At 32.7% G+C, this 24408-nt stretch overlaps 2 protein-coding genes across 2 annotated transcripts in view; one reads left to right on the forward strand and one right to left on the reverse strand.

Moving 5' to 3' along the window:
* The window catches only part of LOC126715911 (receptor-like protein 6), a 37899-nt gene extending 13491 nt beyond the window's left edge, over positions 1-24408 (reverse strand). The window contains exons 1-2 of the mRNA XM_050416760.1: positions 22967-24408; positions 22452-22490 (exon numbers count right to left, since the gene is read on the reverse strand). Of these exons, the coding sequence (XP_050272717.1) occupies positions 22452-22490; positions 22967-24327 (1400 nt within the window). The 5' untranslated portion in view covers positions 24328-24408. The remainder of the gene's footprint in view (positions 1-22451; positions 22491-22966) is intronic.
* LOC126715913 (endochitinase-like) lies at positions 6997-10137 on the forward strand. Its single transcript, XM_050416762.1, has 3 exons — positions 6997-7495; positions 7923-8073; positions 9582-10137. The coding sequence occupies exons 1-3, from the start codon at positions 7051-7053 to the stop codon at positions 9949-9951; spliced, it is 966 nt and encodes a 321-aa protein (XP_050272719.1). The 5' UTR covers positions 6997-7050; the 3' UTR covers positions 9952-10137.

A 24408-nucleotide genomic window follows, 5' to 3' on the forward strand; every position in this document is an offset into this window, starting at 1 on the left:
ACAGATACCTTATCTGTCAAGCTGCTGTCAAGCTACGGGGTTGAATAGCTCTTTAAGTTCGATAGATAGCTAGCTATCAAGCTAGTTGTCGAGTTTTAATGAACAACACTTCTTCAGCTTGTTTCTTGGACAAACTTGCATGGTTTTAACACTTGATCTTGAAACACTATCTCTTGAAGTATTAAACACATCCTAGATCTATCCAATTACAAGCAAAATGCGTTTTGTCAAAAGATTAGTCAATTACATAAAATAGTGACATATGTTCCTAACAAGTGAATCACATATGTCCTAATAAACATTAATAAATGCGTTCCCACCAACATTCACTTACTCATCATAAGTCAAAAAAGGTGAACCATTTTATCGTTTCTATGTTTGACTAACAGTTTTCATGGTAACCCTTTTTTGGGTATTGTATTCTTTAATTAAATTAAAATTATAGTTGACATACTTGTGTTAAGGATTTGGTTAATGAATGTGCTTATTTTTCTAAAATAAAAATGTACATATTTAGGGCATATATTAATCATCTATTTTTGAAAATATTTTATAGAAAATTAAAAAAATTACCAAAATAGTTAGTAATTTTTCATTTTTTTTCATAAAAAAATTTTCTAAAATAGTTTGTTAATGTATGTCCTAAAGATATAGGTTAGAAAAATTCTTGTATTAATCAATAGTATAATACAAACAATATTTTTTTAAAATTATTAACCAATGAAATTGCATGGTCAATTTTAATTAGAGAATTTAAAATACACTTAAAAGAATTTTAGTTAGGTAGTTGTCAACTATAGTTGCATGCTAATTAAGAGTCTTGTAACTTAATTAGCATATCCTCATGCAAAAAGTACTTAGGGTTTAAGAAGGAAAATGTTCAAGCTGTGGCAACATATTGTAACTACCTTCCAAAAAAATAAACCAAAAAAAAAAAAAAAAACAAAAAACAAAACTTAAACGTGGTCAATGTACAAAAGAAAGATTAATGAAAACGGATCAGCAGAGTCATCTTCTAAAAATGGCAAAAGTCAATGATCAATTACGGTGCGTTTGAATGTAATTTTTTACTAAAAACTTATTTGTTTATTAGTTGAATGGGGATTTTGACTGGGGGAGTCCATCATGTAGCCATGAAAATGATAAACTGGGCCCTAGAGCCTTGATTTCTTGAGGAGAAAAGGCATGGCCTACTAGCCCAATTTATACATAATGACCATGTGATAGTCTGGATTCACAGGTTGGTCAATCTATGATAAAAACATGGTTCGTCATCCCAGGATCATGGGCATCTTTGAAAAAGAAAAATTCTTCTTAGGCTGCTTCTAGCAGCCTTAATGGATTGGATACTTTGCATGATGATCTACCAACCGAATTTGTTTACAATCTAGGAGATATCTAAGGTGGCTATCTGTCCCAATTAGATGTGAGCCAATATGTTAAAGCCATTTTTTCAAAGATGCATTTTCATTTTAAAGAGACCTTCAATTTTGAAAATTATTGTTTTGGATTAACTTGATACTGTTACTCTTATTACTAGCATCATATAGACATTCAAAGAAATTTGTCTTCTAACCAATGGTCCAATAGCCATGCCTTCTGTTTCAATGGGTTTTGCCGAAGTAATAAATTTGAGATCATTTTAAGGAAAGAAAATATCCAATGCCAGAGGAACTTAATATACCTTAAATTTATAGCCTCATTTGTTAATTTCTCTATTTGATCCTTACAAGTAAGGAATCTTCATTAGGTCATCATAATCAACAACTGCCTATTAATTGAAGAAAAAATTTATTCATTAGAGAGCAAACCAGTAAAATCCAGTGACATAAATGTGAATCTAAATATAAACTAGCCAAAAACAAAGTGGATCAAATTGGACAGTGGACCAAAATAGACTAAATTGGACCAAATTGAGCCGAAGTGAACTAAATAGACTAAAGGGGCCCAAAATGGATTGTAATGGATTGAATTGGACCAAAATGGGCTCTCTTCATTTCAAATAAAACCGTGTGCATCTATACTATATTATTTAAAGGGCTTCCACTGTTTGGATTCCTCAATTTTGATGCCCAACATACCCTCAAATTGACCAGTTTGTAAAGCTTAAATAATAGGGTTAGACATGTAAAATTAATAATTAAAAACTCCTAAATTTTAGCAATATATATAAATATATATATATATATATATATAAATTACAAACTATTTGCTCGAATAACTGACTCCCACTCTTCAAACACCATACACAACCATCCGTCCATCCCACTAACTTCCCACTAAATCAAAATCTCCTGGGATCAGTTACTAATTTTATATCTCTATCTCCCCCACTTTTACCTGCTCTTCTACTCATTCTTCAATTCCAAATAATCCCATTCCACTCCTATTTTAGATTTAGTTTTCACCTTGCACATGTTACACCATTACTCTAGAGAAAAATTAGAATGAATTATAGGGCTGGTGACTTACCAATCTATCCTTCCATCAAACAATTTTAAAGAATTTTATTCGACTCTTGCCTTTTCAACCAAAGCCCACGATGATGGTGAGCAATTCCTAAGATCCCCTGAATTGCACATTTCCCATTGTTTGGATTTTTCCTAAGTTACTTTCATCAATTCAACTACATTTATAAATGAAAACTAAATCTTTGAAAATATGCAACAGGAATCGACGGAGAAATGCATACAAAGGTTAGTAATGCAGAACTTGATTTAACTATTACGTATTTGTTTTTATGTTGATGTGTTATTGGTTCTTTTCCATGTAGCATTTTCAAATTGAATAGAAATTATCCGCTCTTAATGAAAAATGCCAGAAATTATGATACTATTTCAACAAAAGAGAAATTCATTCGTGCTAAGATATTCCTCTAACAAATTTAGTTTCTAGCCTTGGGTACATGCCAATAAAAAATGGCACATAAAGTCACAGTCTCATGTAAAGGTGAATAAAAAGTTATCTTCAAATGATTTTTTTTTTCTTTTTTTAATAAAAGAGTGTCATTGGAATTATAGTAAACTACATATTAATGATAATGATTATGTCATATGTTTGTTTCTGCTAATCGATTGTTTATATTGGCAGCTGTTAAGTCTTTCAATTGTTCTATGTCTATGTCTATTGGAACGGAATCTCAAGCGCAAAGAAGTTATGACTGGAGTTATGAGTCATGCTGTACATATTTTTCTTCCAAAAATGCTATGTTTATAACATTTCTACAATAAATCCTAAGGATTACCTATGATTTGTTATGAAAATGTTGTGGACGTAATACTTTTCTTTTTTTTTGGTAGTAAGGTGAAACATTTATTCCATAAATTTTAGTTTTTCTTAGTAAGAATTTGTTCCATAAATCTACATACGAACATATGTTTTCAATGCTATATCAGTGTTCATTTTTTTGGAGTGACTCTCATGACACTTTTGGTCATATTAGTAGTTTAAAATGCATAAATATTAACTAGCATCTGAGCACGTGCGTGAGTGGCTCTTCTATTTTTTGGTAAATGTAAATAATTCTCATTTATTATAAATTGAGATTACTACATTTTTTTTAACACAAAAATATCTAGGGGTGTAATGAAAAATTATTTCTTCACACATGATACTCATCACACCCCTAGATTTTTTTTGTGATTGGAAAATGTAGTAATCCCAAATTATAATAAATGCTCTAAATTAACCCTTACCCAAAAAATAGAAGAGTCTCTGAGCACGTGCGTGAGCGCGTGCTCAGAGGCTAGTTATTAATAAAGAGATTTCATTTCATGTTAAATATTTTATTTTATCTTGGACATAGTACATAGTGCTACATCATTAAAAGTCAATAAAAAAATTTAGGGATAATTACAGTAAACCCACTTGAGGTTTGGTCCATTTTCACTTTGCCTACTCGTGATTTAAAACTTTACACTTTACCTACCTGAGGTTACTTCCGTTTAGTCTCTGTTACCCACCTCTGTTAAAAAGAGGGGTAAATAAGTATTTTTACTCTCATTTTATGTCTCTCTCCTCTCAAAACAAGAAAAGAAAGAAAAAAACAAATAAAAACAAAAGAAAACAAGATCAAAATGGGCATCTCTTAGAACATGACTCAAATCCAAAAAATTTCAAACCCAGAACACAAGATCAAAAATTTTTCAAACCCAGAATATGGATCTCTTGCAAAACTCAAATCACAAGCTTAATGGCTATAAATTACATCTATGCATTTTAAAGAACCCACCATACGCACCTTCACCGTGAAAGCCAGCCCCCATGAAGACCACCAGCCACAAACACCAAAGAGAAATCTCCTACCGCTGTCAATCTCGCCTAAGGCCATTGTTGCCCAGCCTCTGCCGATCTCGGTAGTCATTATCGATCTCACCCCGAGGCCATGCTAGCCTAGCCTTCGTGAATCTTGCCCACAAGATTGTCATGCTATCCACCTCGTTAGTCTTCCAATCTTGTTGCTTCGGATCCCCTACTTTCAGACCTCCCCTATCATTGGACCTCCCCCACCTTTTAAAGCCAGCCCCTCTAGGACTAACTATCCGAAATCAAAACCCATCATACCCACCTTCATCATGAAAGCCAGCCCCCATGAAGACCACCATAACCATATCCCACCACCATCGATCTCCAGGACCACCATACCGATTCACCACCGATCTCCATGACAGAAGCTTCACCGATCTCCATGCCGACCCACACCCATGGCGAAGCCTCCTTGCCTGCCCCTCTTTTTTCGGCACTAGACCAGATGCCATTACTCAAGCTTTTCTTCTCTCTTTTTCTGTTCTAAACCAAACCCAAACCCGTATCTCAAGCTTCACCGATCTCTTTTTCTGATCTTGTGTCGTGTTATGTGTTTGTTGTAATATGTGGACTCTCCATAATCTATGGGCATTTCATTAATTTGTACTTGTTTTAATTTCAAACAATTTGATTTGTAGTTGTTTAGAATTTTAATATCAAACCCTAATTTATTTTTAATATCAAACCCTAATTTTTTGATTCGTTTTATGTTTGTTTTTGTCTTAAAAATGTGTTTTTTAACAATCATAACAAAGGTGGGTAACAGAAATTAAACGGAAGTAACCTCAGGTGGGCAAAGTGTAAAGTTTTAAACCACGGGTAGGTAAAGTGAAAATAGGCCAAACCTCAAGTGGGTTTACTGTAATTATCTCAATAATTTAACAACTTGTTTGGTTGGAGTGAAAACTAAAAAGTGGTTGATGGAAAAGGCATAAAGAAAAAAGTGGAAAGAAAACTAGGTTATGTTTGGTAACAGTTTTTGTTTTCGATTTTCAGAAACTTGTTTTTGAAAATATAAAGAAAAAACAATTTTCTTGTATTTTTGAAATCAAAAACACGTTTGGTTAATTGAAATTAAAAAGATAGTTTTTCAAAGAAAAAAATAGAAAATATTAAAATATGTTGTTATTAAGATTTGAAGTCTAATGATAACTTATTAAATGAGTTAGATTCATTAAACTAAATGCGTATTTTTATTGACTTTTGAAAATTAAAAACTGAAAACAGTCTTTTGCATGTTTTCAATTTCCTTCACAAATTGAGTTTTGAGAATAGATTTTGTTTTTTGTCCATTTTGAGTTGTCAAACAAGTTTTTTAGTTTCAAAAATAGAAATTTGTTTTTGAAAACAAAAAATAAGGGAAAAAGTAGTTACCAAACATACCTCTAGTATTTTTCATTGTTTGGTATGCAACAGAAAATGGAGAGGAAATGAGATGATCCCGGGTGATTTCTACCCGAGCTCAAAAAAAAAATCTCCTTAAATCATGAAGAAAATAAGGACAAAATTGAGGGTTGAAATAATATGACACAAATGCCCTTTCATTTTTCACCAACATTCAATCACGGAACCACCTACACAATAGCTTGTTCTTTTCTTTTGTCGTTTCTGATCTTCCTCTTCCTTTTTATCTTTTGTCTTTTTATTCTTTCACTAGATTTTTTTTAGAGAAATGCTATGTCGATAACATTTTTACAACATATCATAAGTGGCATGTTGTTACAAATTGTTATTAATGGGTAAAAACGTAATTTCAGTAATAGGTTTAAATTAGAACAATAACAACTTTTTGTGAAAAAGTGTTAAAAAAATGTGTAACACTTTTTTTTTTTTATTAATACTATGCTATTCTTTAACAAAGTCAATTAATCTCATTTTAAATTTTTTATATTCAAAATGGACGAGTAAATAAAAAGAATATAATAGGAGTATAATAAGTATGATGTGTTGAATTTTATAAGATGTCGTCTAAAAATAATAATAATAAATAATTGATATAAGTAATATATTTTCCTATATAATTTTTTTTTAATGCTTCTTATATATACAATGTAATAGGGCATAAAAGTAAATTCATACAAAATATCTTTTAATCCTCTTATTTTTCATCTCAATTGAACAAAAAAACTTATATCATATTAAATTTCCATCCTCTCAATGAAATATTAATGGTGGAAATTAAATCTAAAATCTTTTTTATTCTTTTAATTACTTTTTATTATCCCGACATTTTTCATATTCTCACTTTTTCATCATCCCAAGAGAATACGAGATATACATGTAGATTTATGATATTTAATCTTAATCATAAAATTAATCAATTTCAAATGAAGAGAATCTGGCACTTATACAATAGAAACAAATGTTATTGCTTTGATAATTACCATCAAGATAATCCATTTATATTTGCAGCGAGAGATCAATCAAAGGGTGGCACTATTTTTGTCCCCTTTTTCCAATCGTGACATGATAAATTGAAACTTAATTCTCTGAATTCTCCAGTGTGGTCTTGTGGAAGCAAATCAATCAGTCAGTACCAAAAAATCACATGCAAATAGTCCTTAAATAAGGCAAGCAGTCCATATTGACTAGAATTAATTGATCAACGAATAGTCAATAAAAACCAAGTGGGACAAAACAAAACCAACACCAACACCTTACGTGTTTGTATATATAGAGACTTGAATCTCATCCATTTAACCAAAGCCATCGCATGCTCTCACACACGCACACAAAGCAAAAAAAATGAAGTTCTACACGTTTATTATCTTGAGTTTAGCTTTCTTGCTAGGAAGTACCTGGGCAGAACAATGTGGAAGACAAGCTAATGGTGCTGTCTGTCCAAATGGGCTATGTTGTAGCCAACATGGATGGTGTGGCACCACAAACGATCACTGTGGAAATGGTTGCCAAAGCCAATGTAAGCCAGCAACTACACCTTCCAAACCAACCCCAACCCCCACCCCTAGTGGTGGTGGTGGTGATGTTGGCAGCCTCATCAGCCTCTCTCTATTCAATGAACTGCTTAAACATCGCAACGATAACCGCTGCCCCAGTCACGGGTTCTATACCTACGATGCTTTCATCACTGCTGCTCGATCTTTTGGTGGGTTTGGCACCACGGGTGATGTTAATACTCGTAAAAGGGAGCTTACTGCTTTCTTGGCTCAAACTTCTCATGAGACTACAGGTATAATTAGTTTGACTAATATTTAAGTCTGAAAATATTAACAATAAGTCACAAGAATTAATTCAGAAAAAAAAAAAAAATTAACAGTTATTGTTGAAGATAAGTGTCTATTTGGTAACGCACTTTTTCAAAATACAGCTTTTTAAAAACTTCATTTTTAATTAGTTAGGAACAATTTTTTCACACATTGAATTTTCTAATGTAGTACTATACGGTTTTGCTTCACACCCCCAAAATTATTGTTCAGCCTAGACATTAAAAATTATCAAAATAAATTGGCTAAATTATTTGGATCACATGTGATCCATGTTACTTTCTCATTCCGAGTATAAGTCATTATCTCTTAACATTAATTATTGTTAATTTAGTTGTTAATGTAGTGGATTTGTTAACTCATACAATATGTTAATATGGTTATTTTGTGTAGGAGGTGGAGGGTGGGCAAGTGCACCAGATGGTCCATATGCATGGGGATATTGCTTTGTAAGGGAGACAAAAATGGAAACTTATTGTGATGACAAAACGCCATGCCCTCCTGGCAAAAAATATTATGGAAGAGGACCTATCCAACTCACTCAGTACGTCTCTCATGCCTGTCACTTGTGAATTTCTTAAAGCTCAACCAAAATAAAACATAGAAATACCACATGATCTGCATCTATTTCCATGGTTGCAACAAGCTAACATACATGCTAGATGACATGCATTGCAGTGATTGCACAATTTGTTTTACATGAGTTTGTGTCTCAAGTTTGCAAATATGTGATGGGAATGGGATTGTTGTTGATGTTAGGCACATGTATGTTCATATATGGAAGATTTGAACAATCACTTGGTTTTATCAAAAGGTCTCCATTTAAATGGAAGATTTAGAGAGCTTAGAATCTTACTCAACCATTAATAGAACTAACTTGCTACTCGGATTCGATGAAAATTGTGTCTCAAGTTACAATTCTATGATGGAAAATTTGTAAGTGGTTATTTTGAAGATTCAAACACTCATGAGATCGTCTTTATTGGCTTTATCACAAGGTCTCCATTTAAATGCAAGATTTTGGGCTTACGATGTTACACGTCCAGTATTACTAAATAGAACATTATTGGAAATTTGGAATATTCGTTTGCCTAACATTAGTTCAAAATATTTTTATATCAACTCACATGCTTCAGACAAATTATACGGAATTGAATTGGTCAAAAGATTGTCAAAATTCAAGGGAACCCACTTTCTGCAGATGTTTGTACTAGTCAAATTGAATTCTGCAACCAAACTTTAATGATGTTATCCTCATGTGAGATGTGACTACAATAATTTTTCACAATTTCATTTTTTTTTCCCCCTTTTTTAAGAGATAATTTTCATTTGATTTTTTTTTTTTTTTTTTTTTTTTTATCATCAGACTAAGATATCAATTTTTTTTTTATCATAAGACTAAATAGAACATTATTGGAAATTTGGAATATTCATTTGCCTAACATTAGTTCAAAATATTTTTATATCAACTCACATGCTTCAGACAAATTATACGGAATTGAATTGGTCAAAGGATTGTCAAAATTCAAGGGAACCCACTTTCTGCAGATGTTTGTACTGGTCAAATTGAATTCTACAACCAAACTTTAATGATGTTATCCTCACATGTGAGATGTGACTACAATAATTTTTCATAATTTCATTTTTTTTTCCCTTTTTTAAGAGATAATTTTCATTTGGTTTTCATTCTTATTAATTTTTTTTACCATCATACTAAGATATCAATTTTTTTTTTTTTTTTTTGTAGACGAGAATTAACTGAATTTCAGATTTCTTATTCAACAATAAGAGATTTTATCAATTGAACTAATTATAACCCACTTCACTATTTCAAACTTGAATTATTGCAATATCACTTTTATTTAATTTCATTATTAACATCACATTTATTTAAGACCATGCCAACAAATTTTTTTTTTTTTTTTAAATTGTGTTCATAGACATATACATGAGCCTGTCAACACAATAGTTTGGACTTTGGAGCATGTATTAAATTTGACTCTCTATACCATGACACTAACATTGATTATTGATTTTTTTTAACTTCATCAGCAATTACAACTATGATTTAGCTGGTAAAGCCATCAAGTTGGACTTAATAAACAATCCAGATCTTGTAGCCACAGACCCAGTGATTTCATTCAAGACAGCCATATGGTTTTGGATGACCCCACAGGCCAACAAGCCATCAAGCCACAATGTCATCATAGGCCAATGGACACCATCCCCTGCAGATACGTCAGCTGGTCGAGTCCCAGGCTATGGTGTCATCACCAATATAATCAATGGTCGTCTTGAATGTGGGCAAGGTGCTAATGATAAGGTGGCTAGTAGGATAGGGTTCTATAAGAGGTACTGTGACATTTTGGGATTAGGCTATGGAAACAATTTGGATTGCTATAATCAAAAGCCCTTTGGTTAAATTGCTCAGCTCAAGACTCATGACTCATGAGTAATATAGTAATACTACTCCTGCTAAGTACTAAATATCTAGCAGGAGAAAATAAAGAGCAATAATCTTATGTATCTGGAAAATCTCTTTCCCTAGTAGAAAAACTTCTATTATGTTACAAGCAGTAAAGTGAGTTTGGTTAATAATTTTGATGCCCATATTTGCAAAAGCATGCAATTTTATTTTATTTTTTTTTTTTTTTGGATACTACAGTAAGATACCATCAATTATTTTGATGTGAGAAGTAAGGGCTTTAATAGTAGCCGTTGGTTGTAGAAATTGACATATCATGGATAGGGGTTTCCTTGAAAAAGAGACAAATAGTCATGAAAATAATTATATTTTTCATAAAGTAATTGTAGTAACAACATTTTTTGTGTCAAAGCCAGAACATTGCACTAACATAATTTTTTTTTTTTTTTTTTTTTTTTTTTTTTGGTAATGGTTATACAAGAAGCATTAAAAAAAAAAAAAAAGTTGTTTAGGTAATGTTTGTGCCTAAAAAAAGAAATAATCTTCAGAGCCTGGGAATTAAGCAATAATTTTCAGCATATTTTTCTTATGAAATAGTGGCTATGGCAATCATTGGTTTGTTAAAGCTTCCAAATTTCCTTTAAAATACTTTTTATAACAAAATTGGCACTACTTGAGTGGTTTGGAAAAGTTGTAACTAGGGTACAATGGGACAATTGAACCTGAAAAATAAATGTCAATAACCCAATTTATTTGTCGATGAGTAAATCTTAAGAATAGGCCAAAACGAGGTATGTCATGAGATCAATGTTGTAAGATGCTTAACACCTTTCATATCTTTAACCAAATTTCTGAATTCAACTTTCTAGTTCTAAACATAATTTTGGAGCCTTACTTAGATTACAAAACCTTGAGACATTTCTTTAACTTAAGTTTGATAATAAAATCAATTAAACATAGGTGACCACTTGTCTCACTTGACTGAGATTTTGATTCTGGTTCAACAGAGTTTTGACTTCACTTGAATGAACTAACTTGATAAGCACTTCCTTTCCAACTTCGACTATGGTTTTTATCACCCAAAATTACAATACAAGTATAATCCAAAATACATAGAAATTCATCATGAAATTAAGCAACACTTAAAATCCTAACAATTTTTCTCTAGACTGTGCATTACTTTCTCATTTCCCAATTCAACACTAAGAGAACTATTAGACATTTGTATTAATTTCACAACAAATTCATAACCTAATTCAATGTTATTAGAAAAGCCCTTCAATCTTTGGACTCTATTTTTGTAATTAGACAATAAATGATGTTTCCTTAAAAAATTAGATTTTTTAAACAGATCAAAAAAATTGGGATGAAGGGAGTACATGTTAAGCTCACTATGGTTGAATCCTTAACCCATCCTAGAAAAAATAAAAATGCTAAAGATACTACAAGTTTTACTACATGAAACTTAAAAATTGATATGGTAATGAATATGTTTGGTAGGTTTCAACTTTCAACCGCCTAATTTTAATTTGCGTATATCTAATTGGTGACACATCATCAATTTGTAAGATTAATATGAAGTAAAACTTATAGTACATATAGTACTATTCTTTAAAAAATCTATATTGGTCCATCTATATTTTACTAACACAAGTTACACAACATTTGGATATCGGGGCATATCCCAAAAAATAAAAATAAAAATAAAAAATAAAAACAAAACAGAAAAGAAAAGAAATCTACTCTTATACTTATAGTAAAATTAATTAATTTGTTTGTAAGACTAATATGTAGTAATACTTGTATTACTGCTCTTAAAAAAACTCTTGATTTATTTGTGTTTTACTGACACAACATTTGGATAGTCGGGCATAACCCAAAAAAAAAAAAAAAACCACTCTTATACTTATATATAATTAGATTAACTTAAACATTGTGGTTTAATTATTGTCAAAAGCCCTGTAACTTAATTGACACCTCCTCATATACAAAGTGTTTAGAAGTTTAGAGAGGAAAATGTTCAAGCTATGACGGCATATTATAACTATCTATAAAAAATAAAAAATAAAAATAAAAATAAATAAAAAAAAGAAGAAGAAGAAGAAGATTAACTTAAACGTGGTCAATGTACATAAGAAAGATGGGAAATTAATGAAAACGCATCAGCGGAGTCGTCTTCTAAAAATGGCAAAAGTCAATGATCAATTACGGTGCATTTGAATGTAATTTTTTACTAAAAACTTATTTTGTTTATTAGTTAAATAGGGATTTTGATTGAGAGAGTCCATCATGTAGCCATGAAAATGATAAAGTGGGCCCTAGAGCCTTGATTTCTTGAGGAGAAAAGGCATGGGCTTCTAGCCAATTTATACATAATGACCATACGATAGTCTGAATTCATAGGCTGGTCAATCTATGATGAAACCATGGTTCAACATCCCAGGAAAATTTCAAGGGCATCTTTGAAAAAGAAAAATTCTTCTTAGGCTGCTTCTAGCAGCCTGAATGGATTGGATTTTTAGGCTGCTTCTAGCAGCCTGAATGGATTGGATAATTTGCATGATGATCTACCAATTGAATAGTTTACAATCTAGGAGATATCTAAGGTGGTTATCTGTCCCAATTAGATGCGACCCAATATGATAAAGCCACTTTTTCAAAGATGCATTTTCATTTTAAAGAGACCTTCAATTTTGAAAATTCTTGTTTTAGACTAACTGGATACTGTTACTCTTATTACTAGCATCATAGACATTCAAAGAAATTTGTCATCTAACCAATACCCATACCTTCTGTTTCAATGGGTTTTACCAAAGTAATAAATTTGAGATCACGTTAAGGAAAGAAAATATCCACTGCCAGAGGAACTTAATATACCTTAAATTTATAGCCTCATTTGTTAATTTCTCTATTTGATCCTTAAAAGTAAGGAATCTTCATTAGGTCATCATAATCAACAACTGCCTATTAATTGAAAGAAAAAAACTAGCCAAAAACAAAGTGGACCAAATTGGACACAATGGACTAAAATAGACTAAATTGGACCAAACTAAAACGAATAGACTGAAGGGCACTAAAATGGACTATAATGAATTGAATTGGACCAAAATGGACTCTCTTCATTTCAAATAGAACAATGTGCATTATTAATAAAGAGATTTCATTTCATGTTAAATATTTTTTATCTCAGATATGATGGTGTACATAGTGCTAGATCATTTAAAAGTTAATAAAAAAATTAAACAGTTTGTTTGATTATAGCGAAAACTGAAAAGTGGCTAATGGAGAAGGAGGGAAGAAAAAAAGTGGAAAGAAAACTAGTATTTTCCTTTGTTTGGTATGCAATGGAAAATGGAGAGGAAATGAGATGATTCCAGGAGTTTTTTATCCGAGCTCAAAAAAAAAAACTCCTCAAATCTGGGAGAAATTAAGGATGAAAATGAGGGTCGAAATAATATGACACAAATGCCCTTTCATTTTTCACCAACCTTCTTTTTTTGATTCAAAGGAAATGCATTAAGAAAAACTAGAAAGCAAACAAAGTCTCAGGACATAGCCTGTTCAAATGCAACCCATTAAAATCAAAATCCAAAACACTTGTGATGTCCACAGGCGGACTTTCAGGGTCCATTTGGTTGGAAGGGTGGAAAAATGGGAGGATAGAAAATTATGAGACAATGGAAAAGTGGGAGGATAGAAAATATTTTATTTTCTCTCCCTTTTTGTTTGGTTGGGAGTGGAAAAGTAGAGGAATGGAAAAAATGAGTTTGAATAAATTTACTCATATACTCTTATTAAAGAATTATGCCAAATTAAAAAAAAAAAAGTGACAAATAACTACACCAAAAGGAGCAATCACCCCAAATTTTTTATAAAAATAAAAAACATGTTCCAAAAAAAATCACATCCAATAAAAATAAAAATAAACCATCACACCCAAGCCCTAAAAAATAAAAAAAAAAATTTAAAAAAAAAAAAAAAAGAGGCAATGTTAATGCCCAAGAGGAAAAAAAAAATGCAACTTAAATTGAGGGTATTTGTGTAAAGTGCATCTTTCAACACTTTTCCCTCCTTATTTTCCTCCCAAATTGGGAGGATAAAAAAATGTGGGCTCGGAGGGAAAATTTTTCCCTCTATTTTCTGTCTCTCTTGTTTTCTCTCCTCAACCAAACAGTAGAAAACACCATTTTCTACCCTATTTTCCTCTTTCTACTTTTCATCCTCCCTGTTTTCACCCCAACCAAACAAACTCTCAAGGATAACAAAATCAACGGCTTGACATCCTCCCATACAAGCTAAAACATCTACACATTTGTTGGCTTCACAAAAGCAATGCCTAAAACGAATCCGGGGAATCTGGGAAGCCAGGCACTTGCAGTCATCCATGAGAGAAGATACGAATAGGTTAGAATAATTCGGATTACACATAGCATCCACAATAGACTTAGCATCTATCTCGACTTCTACAGTTGGGAAATTGCGACTATGGCATCACGGAGGGCCCAGAGCTCAGCAAGGAAGCAAGTTGTCACCCCCACTTTGCAAGCAAACTCCACAATCCAATTCCCAGTTTCATCATGGATTAGTCCCCATCCTCTTGCAAATCTTGGATTGCCATGTGATGAACCATCTGTGTTTAATTTCACCCATCCCGGTTCTAGTCTTGTATTTTTCACCAAACTTCAACCACAGAACCACCTACACAATAGCTTGTTCTTTTCTTTCGTCATGTTCTAATCTACCTCTTTCTTTTTATCTTTTTTCTTTTTATTCTTTCACTAGGTCTTTTTTTTTATGAAAAATGTTTTTTTTTTTTTGAGAAATAATTACAACATGTTGCTAACCCTGTAACTCGAACCCTTTCCCTCCCTAGACCCCCAAGCACTTTGTACATGGGGAAGTGTCAATTTAGCTACAAGGCCTTTGGATTTATGAAAAATGTTATGTCTACAATATTTTTACAATAAATCATAAGGGGCATGTTGTTACGGATTGTTATTAATGGGCAAAAAAGTAATTTCAATAGTAGGTTTAAATTAGAACTATAACAACTTACCTGTTGTGAAAGTGTTATGAAAATGTTATAAACGTAACACTTTTATTATTATTATTAATACAATGCTATTCTTTAACAAAGTCAATTAATTGTCTCTAATGGTTGAATAAGAGATCTAGAGTTCAATCCCCACCTATACCAAAAACTGATTGGGTGTCTTGGTCTGATGATAAAAAATATCATCAGGAGCAGACACTATAAATTGAAACTCTCTAAAAAAAAATTATGTTGGCAAAAAAAAAAGTCAATTAATCGCATTTTAAATTTTTATATACAAAATGGACGGGTAAATAAAAACAAAATAATAGGATTATAATAAGTATGATGTGTTGAATTTTACAAGATGTCATCTACAAAAAAATAAATAAATACATAAATAATTGATATAAGTAATATATTTTCCTATATAATACTTTTTATAAAAATAAATAAATAAAAAATCTTATATATACAATGTAATTGGGCATAAGAGTAAATTCATACAAAATATCTTTTTATCCTTTTATTTTTTGACTCAATTAAACAAAGAAAATTTATATTGTATTAAATTTTCATCCTCCCAACCAAATAGCGGTGGTAAAAACCTAAAATCTTTTTTATTCTTTCACTTTTTATTATCCCAACATTTTTCATACTCTCACTTTATCATCATCCCAAGTCCCAACCAAATAGAGTGAAGTAATACCAAATATACATGTAGATTTATGATATTTAATATTAATCATAAAATTAATCAATTTCTAATGAAGAGAATCCTGCACTTATATGATAGAAACAATTTGTCGGACTGTGAGTTGTGTTATTCCATCTCAAAACCAATTAGTAATGAGGAAGATACACTCAAATCTTTTATAACTTTCGACATCACACCATACATGCCTATTTTTAGAATGGTTGTAGGGAGTCAAATTGTGACCTCAAAACAAATTTCTTTTATAATTACCATCAAGATAATCCATTTATATTTGCAGCGAGCGAGAGATCAATCAAAGGGTGGCACTATTTTTGTCCCCTTTTTCCTATGTCGACATGATAAATTGAAATTTAATTCTCCGAACTTTGTCTTCTCCAGTGTGTATCAGAATATGGAACAGAACTGTGAGTAGCATGAGGAGCAAGGATCAAATCATGCCATGACAGAAGCAAGACCAATTGAAGCTGCAAAATTACTGAACATAGTAAACGGCTAGTAGCTTAAGGATTAAAACTACATGCAGCATTGTATTTAATAGTGTTAGTTACCACACGTGAGCTAGTTGGTTATTTTTACTGTTCACACGTGCATAGTTCAGTTAGTTAAAAGTTAGTTACTTAGTTTTCCCATACTCTGTATTATATATAAGATGTAAATCTGATCTTTCTTATAATATCGAGAAGTATTTTCCCAAATTCTCTGATATGGTATCAAAGCAAATTCCCAAATTTTAGAGTTCTTAGGGTTCATACTCTCTCAAATTTTCTCTGAGAAAATTCCTTTCTTTCTCTAAGAAAATTCTTCATTGTTAACAATGGCTTCTGCTGCAACTCAAGGTGCTACTACATCAGAGAATGTTGCATCTTCATCTTCACAAGATTCACCAATGGATGATCCCCTGTTCTTGCATCAAGCAGAGAGCCCGAGTACAGTTCTTGTGACATAGACTTTGATTGGTGGAGAGAACTACTTAGCATGGGCTAGAGCTGTGAGGAAAGCATTACTCACCAAGAACAAACTGGGATTCATTGATGCTTCTCTCACTTTATCATCTCCATTGGTGTCTACTTCTTCAACTATTCAAGTTTGGATCAGATGTGATAATATGGTTGGAACTTGGTTAACTAACTCAGTATCACCAAAACTTCAAGCAAGTATCATTTATGAAGACACGGCTTTGGAGATTTGGACTGATTTGAGGAATCAATTTGCACAGAGCAGTGGACCAAGAATTTACAATCTTCAGAAGGAAATTGCTGATTTACACCAAGGTGAAGTTTCTGTAACTGATTTCTTTACTCAATTGAAAGTGCTTTGGGACCAATTGCAAAGTTATAGTCCATTTGCTTCATGTACATGTGGAAAATCTGTGTTTAATGTGAATAAAAGGCTTAGTGATCTGCAAGTTAGAGAATCAGTATTGAAGTTTTTAATGGGTTTAAATGATTCTTTTTCACAAGTAAGGTCTCAAGTATTGCTCATGGATCCTTTGCCTTCTGTTAGCAAAGTCTATTCTTTGTTAATACAAGAAGAGATGCAAAGATCAGTTACTAATCAATCTAGTGTGAAGGTTGATTCAACTACTTTGGTTGCAAAGATGCAAACCTTTAATGCTAGTATTACTTCTAGTGGTAATGGTGTCAAGGGCAAGGACAAACCTGTTTGTACTCATTGTGGCAAGACTGGCCATATAGTAGATAAGTGCTATAGATTACATGGCTTTCCTCCTGGCTTTAAGTTCAAGAATAAGCCTCTAATGGCTTATCAAGCTCATCAAGTCTCAACCATTTGGTCACAGGAGTTACTACCCTGTCCAAATCCCAACAGTTCAGCTTTTACTCCAAAACAGTGTCAACAGCTTCCTGCATTGATCAATCCTTGTTCTCCTCGTGTCTGTTGTTCAAGGCAAGGATATTCATGCCAAGGATGATTCTTTAACATGTGTTCCTTCTTCTTCTTCTGCAATGGCAGGTATAGATGTGTCTCATTCTGTTTTTTCTACAAAGGTAGTTAACAAAAGGGCTTACACTTCTGATATTTGGGTTATTGATACTGGAGCTACTGACCACATTGTTTGCTCAGTGAATCTTTTGTCTTCTATTACTGCTATTGCTCAGTCTGTAGTTGAATTACCCAATGGTGAAATTGCTTCTGTCACACATATTGGAACTATTGATCTTTCTTCTTCATTCACACTTCATAATGTTTTACGTGTGCCTTCTTTCACTTTTAACCTTCTCTCTATTAGCACCATCACTAAATCTAACCCTTGCTACCTTGTTTTCCTATCTACCTTTTGTTTTATCCAAGACCTTACCTGTTGGAGAATGATTGGAGTGGGGCAAGCAAATGATGGTTTGTACCTATTACAATCTAGTAGCACTCTTCAGCATTCTTCAAGCTCTCTTGATATTTTCTAGCAAGTCATAATCTGAGTATAGTTTCCAATTCTTTCTCAGCTGCAACTTCAACCAATACACTTCCTTCCCTTTGGCATAGCAGATTAAGGCATCCATCAGATTCTAGGTTACAAGCTTTAAGTCATGTTTTTCCTTTTCAGAAAAATTCTTGTAATAATGCTTGTAACATTTGTCCTTTGGCTAAACAAAAACGTTTGTCATTTCCTTTTAATAATAATCTCAGTACTTTTGCTTTTGATTTGTTGCATATGGATGTTTGGAGTCCATATTCCACTCCTACCTTAGATGGTTACAAGTACTTCTTGACTATTGTTGATGATGCAACTAGAGCTACATGGGTTTACTTTGTGCGCGAATAACTGCTGCATGCAAGGCATTCATGTTGTTCCTTCCTCCATAGGAGCAATCTGGAACAGCTTTTAGTATACAACGAGCTATGTTGTAAAATCCTCGATCCACAACCAGGAATAGAGGGGATTCCCCAACATTATTTGTAAACAAAGTCAACCCTGGGTCTTCCCTAATTAATAACTCCACAATCTCACAATGATAATTTCTTATAGCCTCCTGTAATGCTGTATTCTTCTCATGATTCTCCATGCTTAGTAGCTCCATGTTCACTTCAACATCTTGATCATGTTTTACTTTTGCATGAGCTATTAGAAACCGTGTCATTTCAATATGACCTAAGCTTGCTACAATATGTAATGCAGTGTTGCCTTTCTGATTTTTCATATACAAGAGTGATGGTTTCTTATAGCCTCCTGTAATGCTGTATTCTTCTCATGATTCTCCATGCTTAGTAGCTCCATGTTCACTTCAACATCTTGATCATGTTTTACTTTTGCATGAGCTATTAGAAACCGTGTCATTTCAATATGACCTAAGCTTGCTACAATATGTAATGCAGTGTTGCCTTTCTGATTTTTCATATACAAGAGTGATGGTTTTGAATCCAACACTTTTTCCATCATGTGCAAGTCCACCTTTCCAGATTTTGCTGCCACATGAAGAATAGAGCCCCTCTCGCTGTCAACTACTCGAGAATATTCGAATCAATACTCCCAATTCCACTTCCAGAAATTGTAGCATTGAACAGTTTAGTATCCATTGCTATAATTTTCTTTCTTCTTGAATCTGATCAAACAGTTTCCAAAAGACAATTAAGCATTATAAATTTCACACACAGGAAAAATAATAACTATAACAATAAGGCAAAGTATTATATAAAGATTTATTTATACACAAAAACATTACTATGTGTAGGAATTATAAGAAGAGACTCACAAGCTATAATTGAAGGAAAAATTTGGAGCTTATAGAAAGCTTTAGATCTTGAAACTTGGACACAGTAGCATATTGCACTTTTTTCTTCCTCTATAAATAATAACTTCTTGATGTTTCCATGAAATTACGAGTTGAGTTCCAAGGGGCTGGCATCACCGCGTCCTCTGAAACTTCTATGAGCTTGCTTACAAGTTGCATCTACTCAAACTAATTTACTTTGGTCAATTTTATTTTTCCTTTTTTTTCTTTTAAAAGGGCCATTTAAACACCATGAGCAATGCTAATTGTAAGATGATAAATTGCAATTTTTTTTAATAGATATGATAAATTTTTAATCTATGACATCTACTCCATGATGATTGTCCTTTATGATTTGGCCAAGAAACGAATTTAGGGTTTGAACTCTAAATCTCTTATTTGACGACAAAAGATTTTTCTAATTGAGTTAACTAGAACCCACTGATAAGTTGTAATTGATCCTCTTTTACAATACTCCAATCACAGCAATCTTACACCCCTAAATTTATTGCTAACACTATTCCATAACTTTGAAAAGTAGGAATGCCATTTGGTCTAGAGGCATTATTTTTCTTAAAAGTACTATGTCCACAACATTTTTACAACACTTTTATAATAAAATCATAAGTGATAAGTTTTTATTGGTTTTAATTTGAATTTACAACTTAAAATACTTTGTTATCTACTCGTAATAACCAATAACAACCTGCCACACTTATGATTTATTGTGAAAATATTGTAAAATATTGTGACATAATATTTATCTTCGTTTTCTCTCTCTCTTTTAATTAAAATGTTATGAAAATTGGATTTCTCATACATTAAAATACATATTGCGATAATATAGACAGAAATATACAAATTGCGTAAAGAGATATGGCTGATGGCTCTGTTTTTTGTTGTTTTGTTTGACTTTTCTTTTGAAGAAGCAAAAAAAGTCAAAAAGGGGGGGGGGGGGGGGGGAATGGAATGATTGGATAGGAACAGGCCAGTCGGTAATTGACGTACCCTGCAATCGCGGCGAACACAAAGAAATTATTGTATTTTTCTCAAGATTCCGTCTCATATTGTAAAGTCAATTCTAATATATTTCTTAACTTTTATCGGAGGTAAGCTAAATTATTTATTTTAATGAGTAAGGTTGTAGTCTTAGGTTATAACTAATTTTGTAACTAAATTTTTTTCATTCTCAAAACTTAAATTAAGCAATTAGGACCAATTGCAATGCTTTCCTATTTTTGTAGTTTTTTTTTTTCTACTATATTTAATCTTAGTATTCACATGTTTATTATATGTGAAGTATTATGTTCACAATATTTTTACAACAAATATTAAGTAGTAACTCGTAAGTTGTTATTAGTTCTAATTTAAATTCACAATTGAAATTATTTTTTTACACATCAATAAACTTGCTACTTTAAAATTTGTTGTAAAAATATTATGAACATAACATTTTTCTTATTATATATTTATATACTTATTTCTTGATTAATTTCTTCTGTATCAAATGATCGATAAGAAATAAAAATGTGTGTATTAAGATTATTAGGTACTTGATTCTATATATACATATACATATATATATAAGGTAATTTCATAATATTACAATTAAGGTGTGAGACTGGATTCTCCAACAAAAAAGAAAGAAAGTGTGAGACTAAAAGTTTGTTGAGAAAGGGTTGTTACTTGTTATGTCCACATGCCCTAAACTTGTAATCAGAGAGGACCTGATAAACAATCCAGATCGTGTAGCCACAGGCCCAATGATTTCATTTAAGACAGCCATATGGTTTTAGATGACACAACAGGGCAACAAGCAATCAATGAAGCCACAATGTCATCATAGGCAAATGGACACCATCCCCTGCAAATAGATCAATTGGTGGAGTCCTGGGCTATGGTGTCATAACCAACATAATCAATGGTGGCCTCAAATGCAATCGTGGCCATGATGATAGGGTGGCTAGTAGGATCGGTTTCTATAAGTATTGTGACATTATGGGACTAAGCTATGGGAACAACTTGGATTGCTATAATCAAAGGCCCTTTGCTTAAACTGTTCTGGTCAAGACTCAAGAGAATTATAATAATGCTACTATTAAGTACTCTAGGATAAAATAAAGAGAAACAATCTTATGTAATTGGAAAATCTTTTTCCCTAGTAGAAAAACTTTTAGTATGTTTTTACAAGCGGTAAAATGAATGAAAGTGTTTAGAATGAAATTGCAGTATATAGTGTATATTCTCTCCAAAAAAAATTCGGTGTATATGGTGATGAGTCCTACGCGTATAATATATCATACAGAAAACTACTACAAATTACTTAGAATGAAATAACAGAGTATGTATATGGCGCTGGACATCAGCTATTTATTAAACAGTTTCAGCCTTAAAAACTAGCCTAGTATTAGTTCAACATTGATATTTTTTTTGGAACTAAATGAATAGAAATAACAAACTTTGAATACAAGCTAGTGCTATTACTTCACATTCGCAAATCGGTGAAGTCACCATTACTTTTTACATAAAATGCCATAATGCAATCCCAGCACAAAATATACCCAAAAGTTGAAAAGTGAAAAAATAAAAATAAAGTACATATTTACATCTTTGGAAGACTCTTGTCCAAATTGATTAAATCAATTTCTATGTCTCCTCCCATGCTGCTTCATTCCAAATGTCTTCCTTAACCAATCAGGGTTCCTTGCAGTCACAACATGCCCAATAATCACTCCAACAACTGTACCAAATCCATACCCAATCACAACTATTTTCCAACCAAATTCAAATGGGGAATCTGAATCTTCACTATTCTCTGAGATTGAGGCTGGAGGTAGCAAAGTATCAAAATTATCACAATTATTTGTCAATGGGCTCCCACACAATCCTGAATTTCCCTCAAATGAATTGTTTTGAAATGTATTAAATTGTTGCCCACTTGGTATGTGTCCCGTAAGATTATTATAAGAGACATTGAAATATTGCAAGAAATTAAGCTGTGTTAGCTGTTGTGGGATCTCACCTGAGAGTCTGTTTAAAGAAATGTCCAATGATTCCAACCCTGCAAGATTTCCCAATGAAAATGGGATATTGCTACTAAGGAAGTTATTGGAAACATTGAACAAATGAAGCACCTTTAAATCACCAATTGATTCTGGGATCTCTCTTTCAAACCTATTGCTTGACATATCAATACCTCTAAAGAGCTCTTGGACCCTTTGATATACCATATTCATGCCTTTGTTTGTAATTTCCATTGAGTAATTGTAATCATAAGACAAATGATAATTCCAACTACCTTTTGGTATAGTAAAATTTGTCTTCACATGAATATAAGTTAAAGGGCTTTCGTTCTCAAAATCCCTGTACTTCCAATTCTGAAATATTTCTAGTGGCAACTTTCCTGAAAAGCTATTGTTGGAAAGATCAAGGACTCGCAAGTTGGGAAACTTATACTCAGCATTAGGAATGACTATTGGACCATTGAATTTGTTAGACCTTATACAGAGAACCATTAAATTTGGAAGATTTCCAAACCAATAGGGAAAAGAATCATTGAATTGGTTGACACCAAGATCAATAGCCTCTAGCATCATTAAATTGGCCAATGATGTTGGTAACCGGTTTTGGAATTTGTTTTCACTAAAATTTATCATTCGCAATTGGGTTCCCTTTGCCCAAGTTTGTGGAATGCTTCCCTCAAGTTTGTTCTTTTGTAGATTAAGCACTAATAAAGAATCACCAAACTTGTTCAAACATTGAGGAAGTGAACCACTTAAGCTGTTATTAGACAAATCAAGCATCTGAATAGAAGTCATGTTGCAAATCCATTGTGAAATTCTTCCACTCAACTTATTGTTTGGAATATTATAGCGCAAAGTGGAGGATGGTGGAATAGGAAGTGACCCTTCGAGCTGGTTAGAGCTAAGGTCTAGAATGGCTAGATTAGTCCATGGAAGAGGAATTGGAACTTGACCATCAAAGCCTGTGAGAAAATTGAAAGAAAGATCCATAACCCTTAAACTTTCTTTACTTATGTGCCACATCCACTCAGGTATATGGCCAGTAATGTTGTTGTAAGCTAGGCTTAGCCACTGTAGCCCATCTTGGTTTTTTAGGAAATTTGGAAATTCAATCAAGTTACATGCAGCCAAATCTAACCCATAAAACTTTGGCAAAGTGGCATTGGTACATGTTTCACCAATGAGTAATGACAATTCATTATGAGAAAGATCCAACATGCCTAGGCTTTTCATATTAAGAAACATACAAAGTTCCATGGTGCCATTCAAGTTATTATTATAAACATCAAGAACCTCAAGATTGTAAAGGTGGACTATTGAGCTTGGAATTGGGCCTTGAAAATTGTTGGACGAAAGCCCCAGAAAAGTCAACTTTGTCAGGTTCATAAGGGTAACAGGGATTTCACCAGATAACATGGAAGAAGAGAGATTGAGATATGTTAGTCTTGAAAGATTGCCTACCTGGGATGGGATTTGAGAGTAGTTGAAGTTGTTGAAGGCGAGGTTGAGTCTTTGAAGATGAACAAGATGGAAGAGACTGCTATTGGAATTGATTGAACCATAAAGATTGCCGCTACTCAGATCAAGTTCAATCACGTGACCTGTGTCCTCATCACAGATAACACCATCCCATGTGCAACAATCACTGTTTTGACCTTCTAGTGTCCAAGATGCAACCTTGGGACAAGCCAATGGGTCACTAGATTCAGACCTTTTTATGCTGAAACTGTTTTTGAATTGCAGCAAGGCCGAACTCTCATCATCATGGCATAGTGACTGTATAGAAGGAGAAGAATGAGTGAGAACAATAAGCTGGGACAGAGAAACTAAGAAAAGCACACGCATGAACATGATGCAAAGAGAGGAAGACCCCATGACAATTCTTTATTAACTATGTAGCACTGCTCATATACTCTCATTCCCTGGAAAGAGAAGCGATGAGCAATGAACGGTGTT

The sequence above is a fragment of the Quercus robur genome, chromosome 2, assembly GCF_932294415.1.
Source record: "Quercus robur chromosome 2, dhQueRobu3.1, whole genome shotgun sequence".
Classification (NCBI taxonomy): Eukaryota; Viridiplantae; Streptophyta; class Magnoliopsida; order Fagales; family Fagaceae; genus Quercus; species Quercus robur.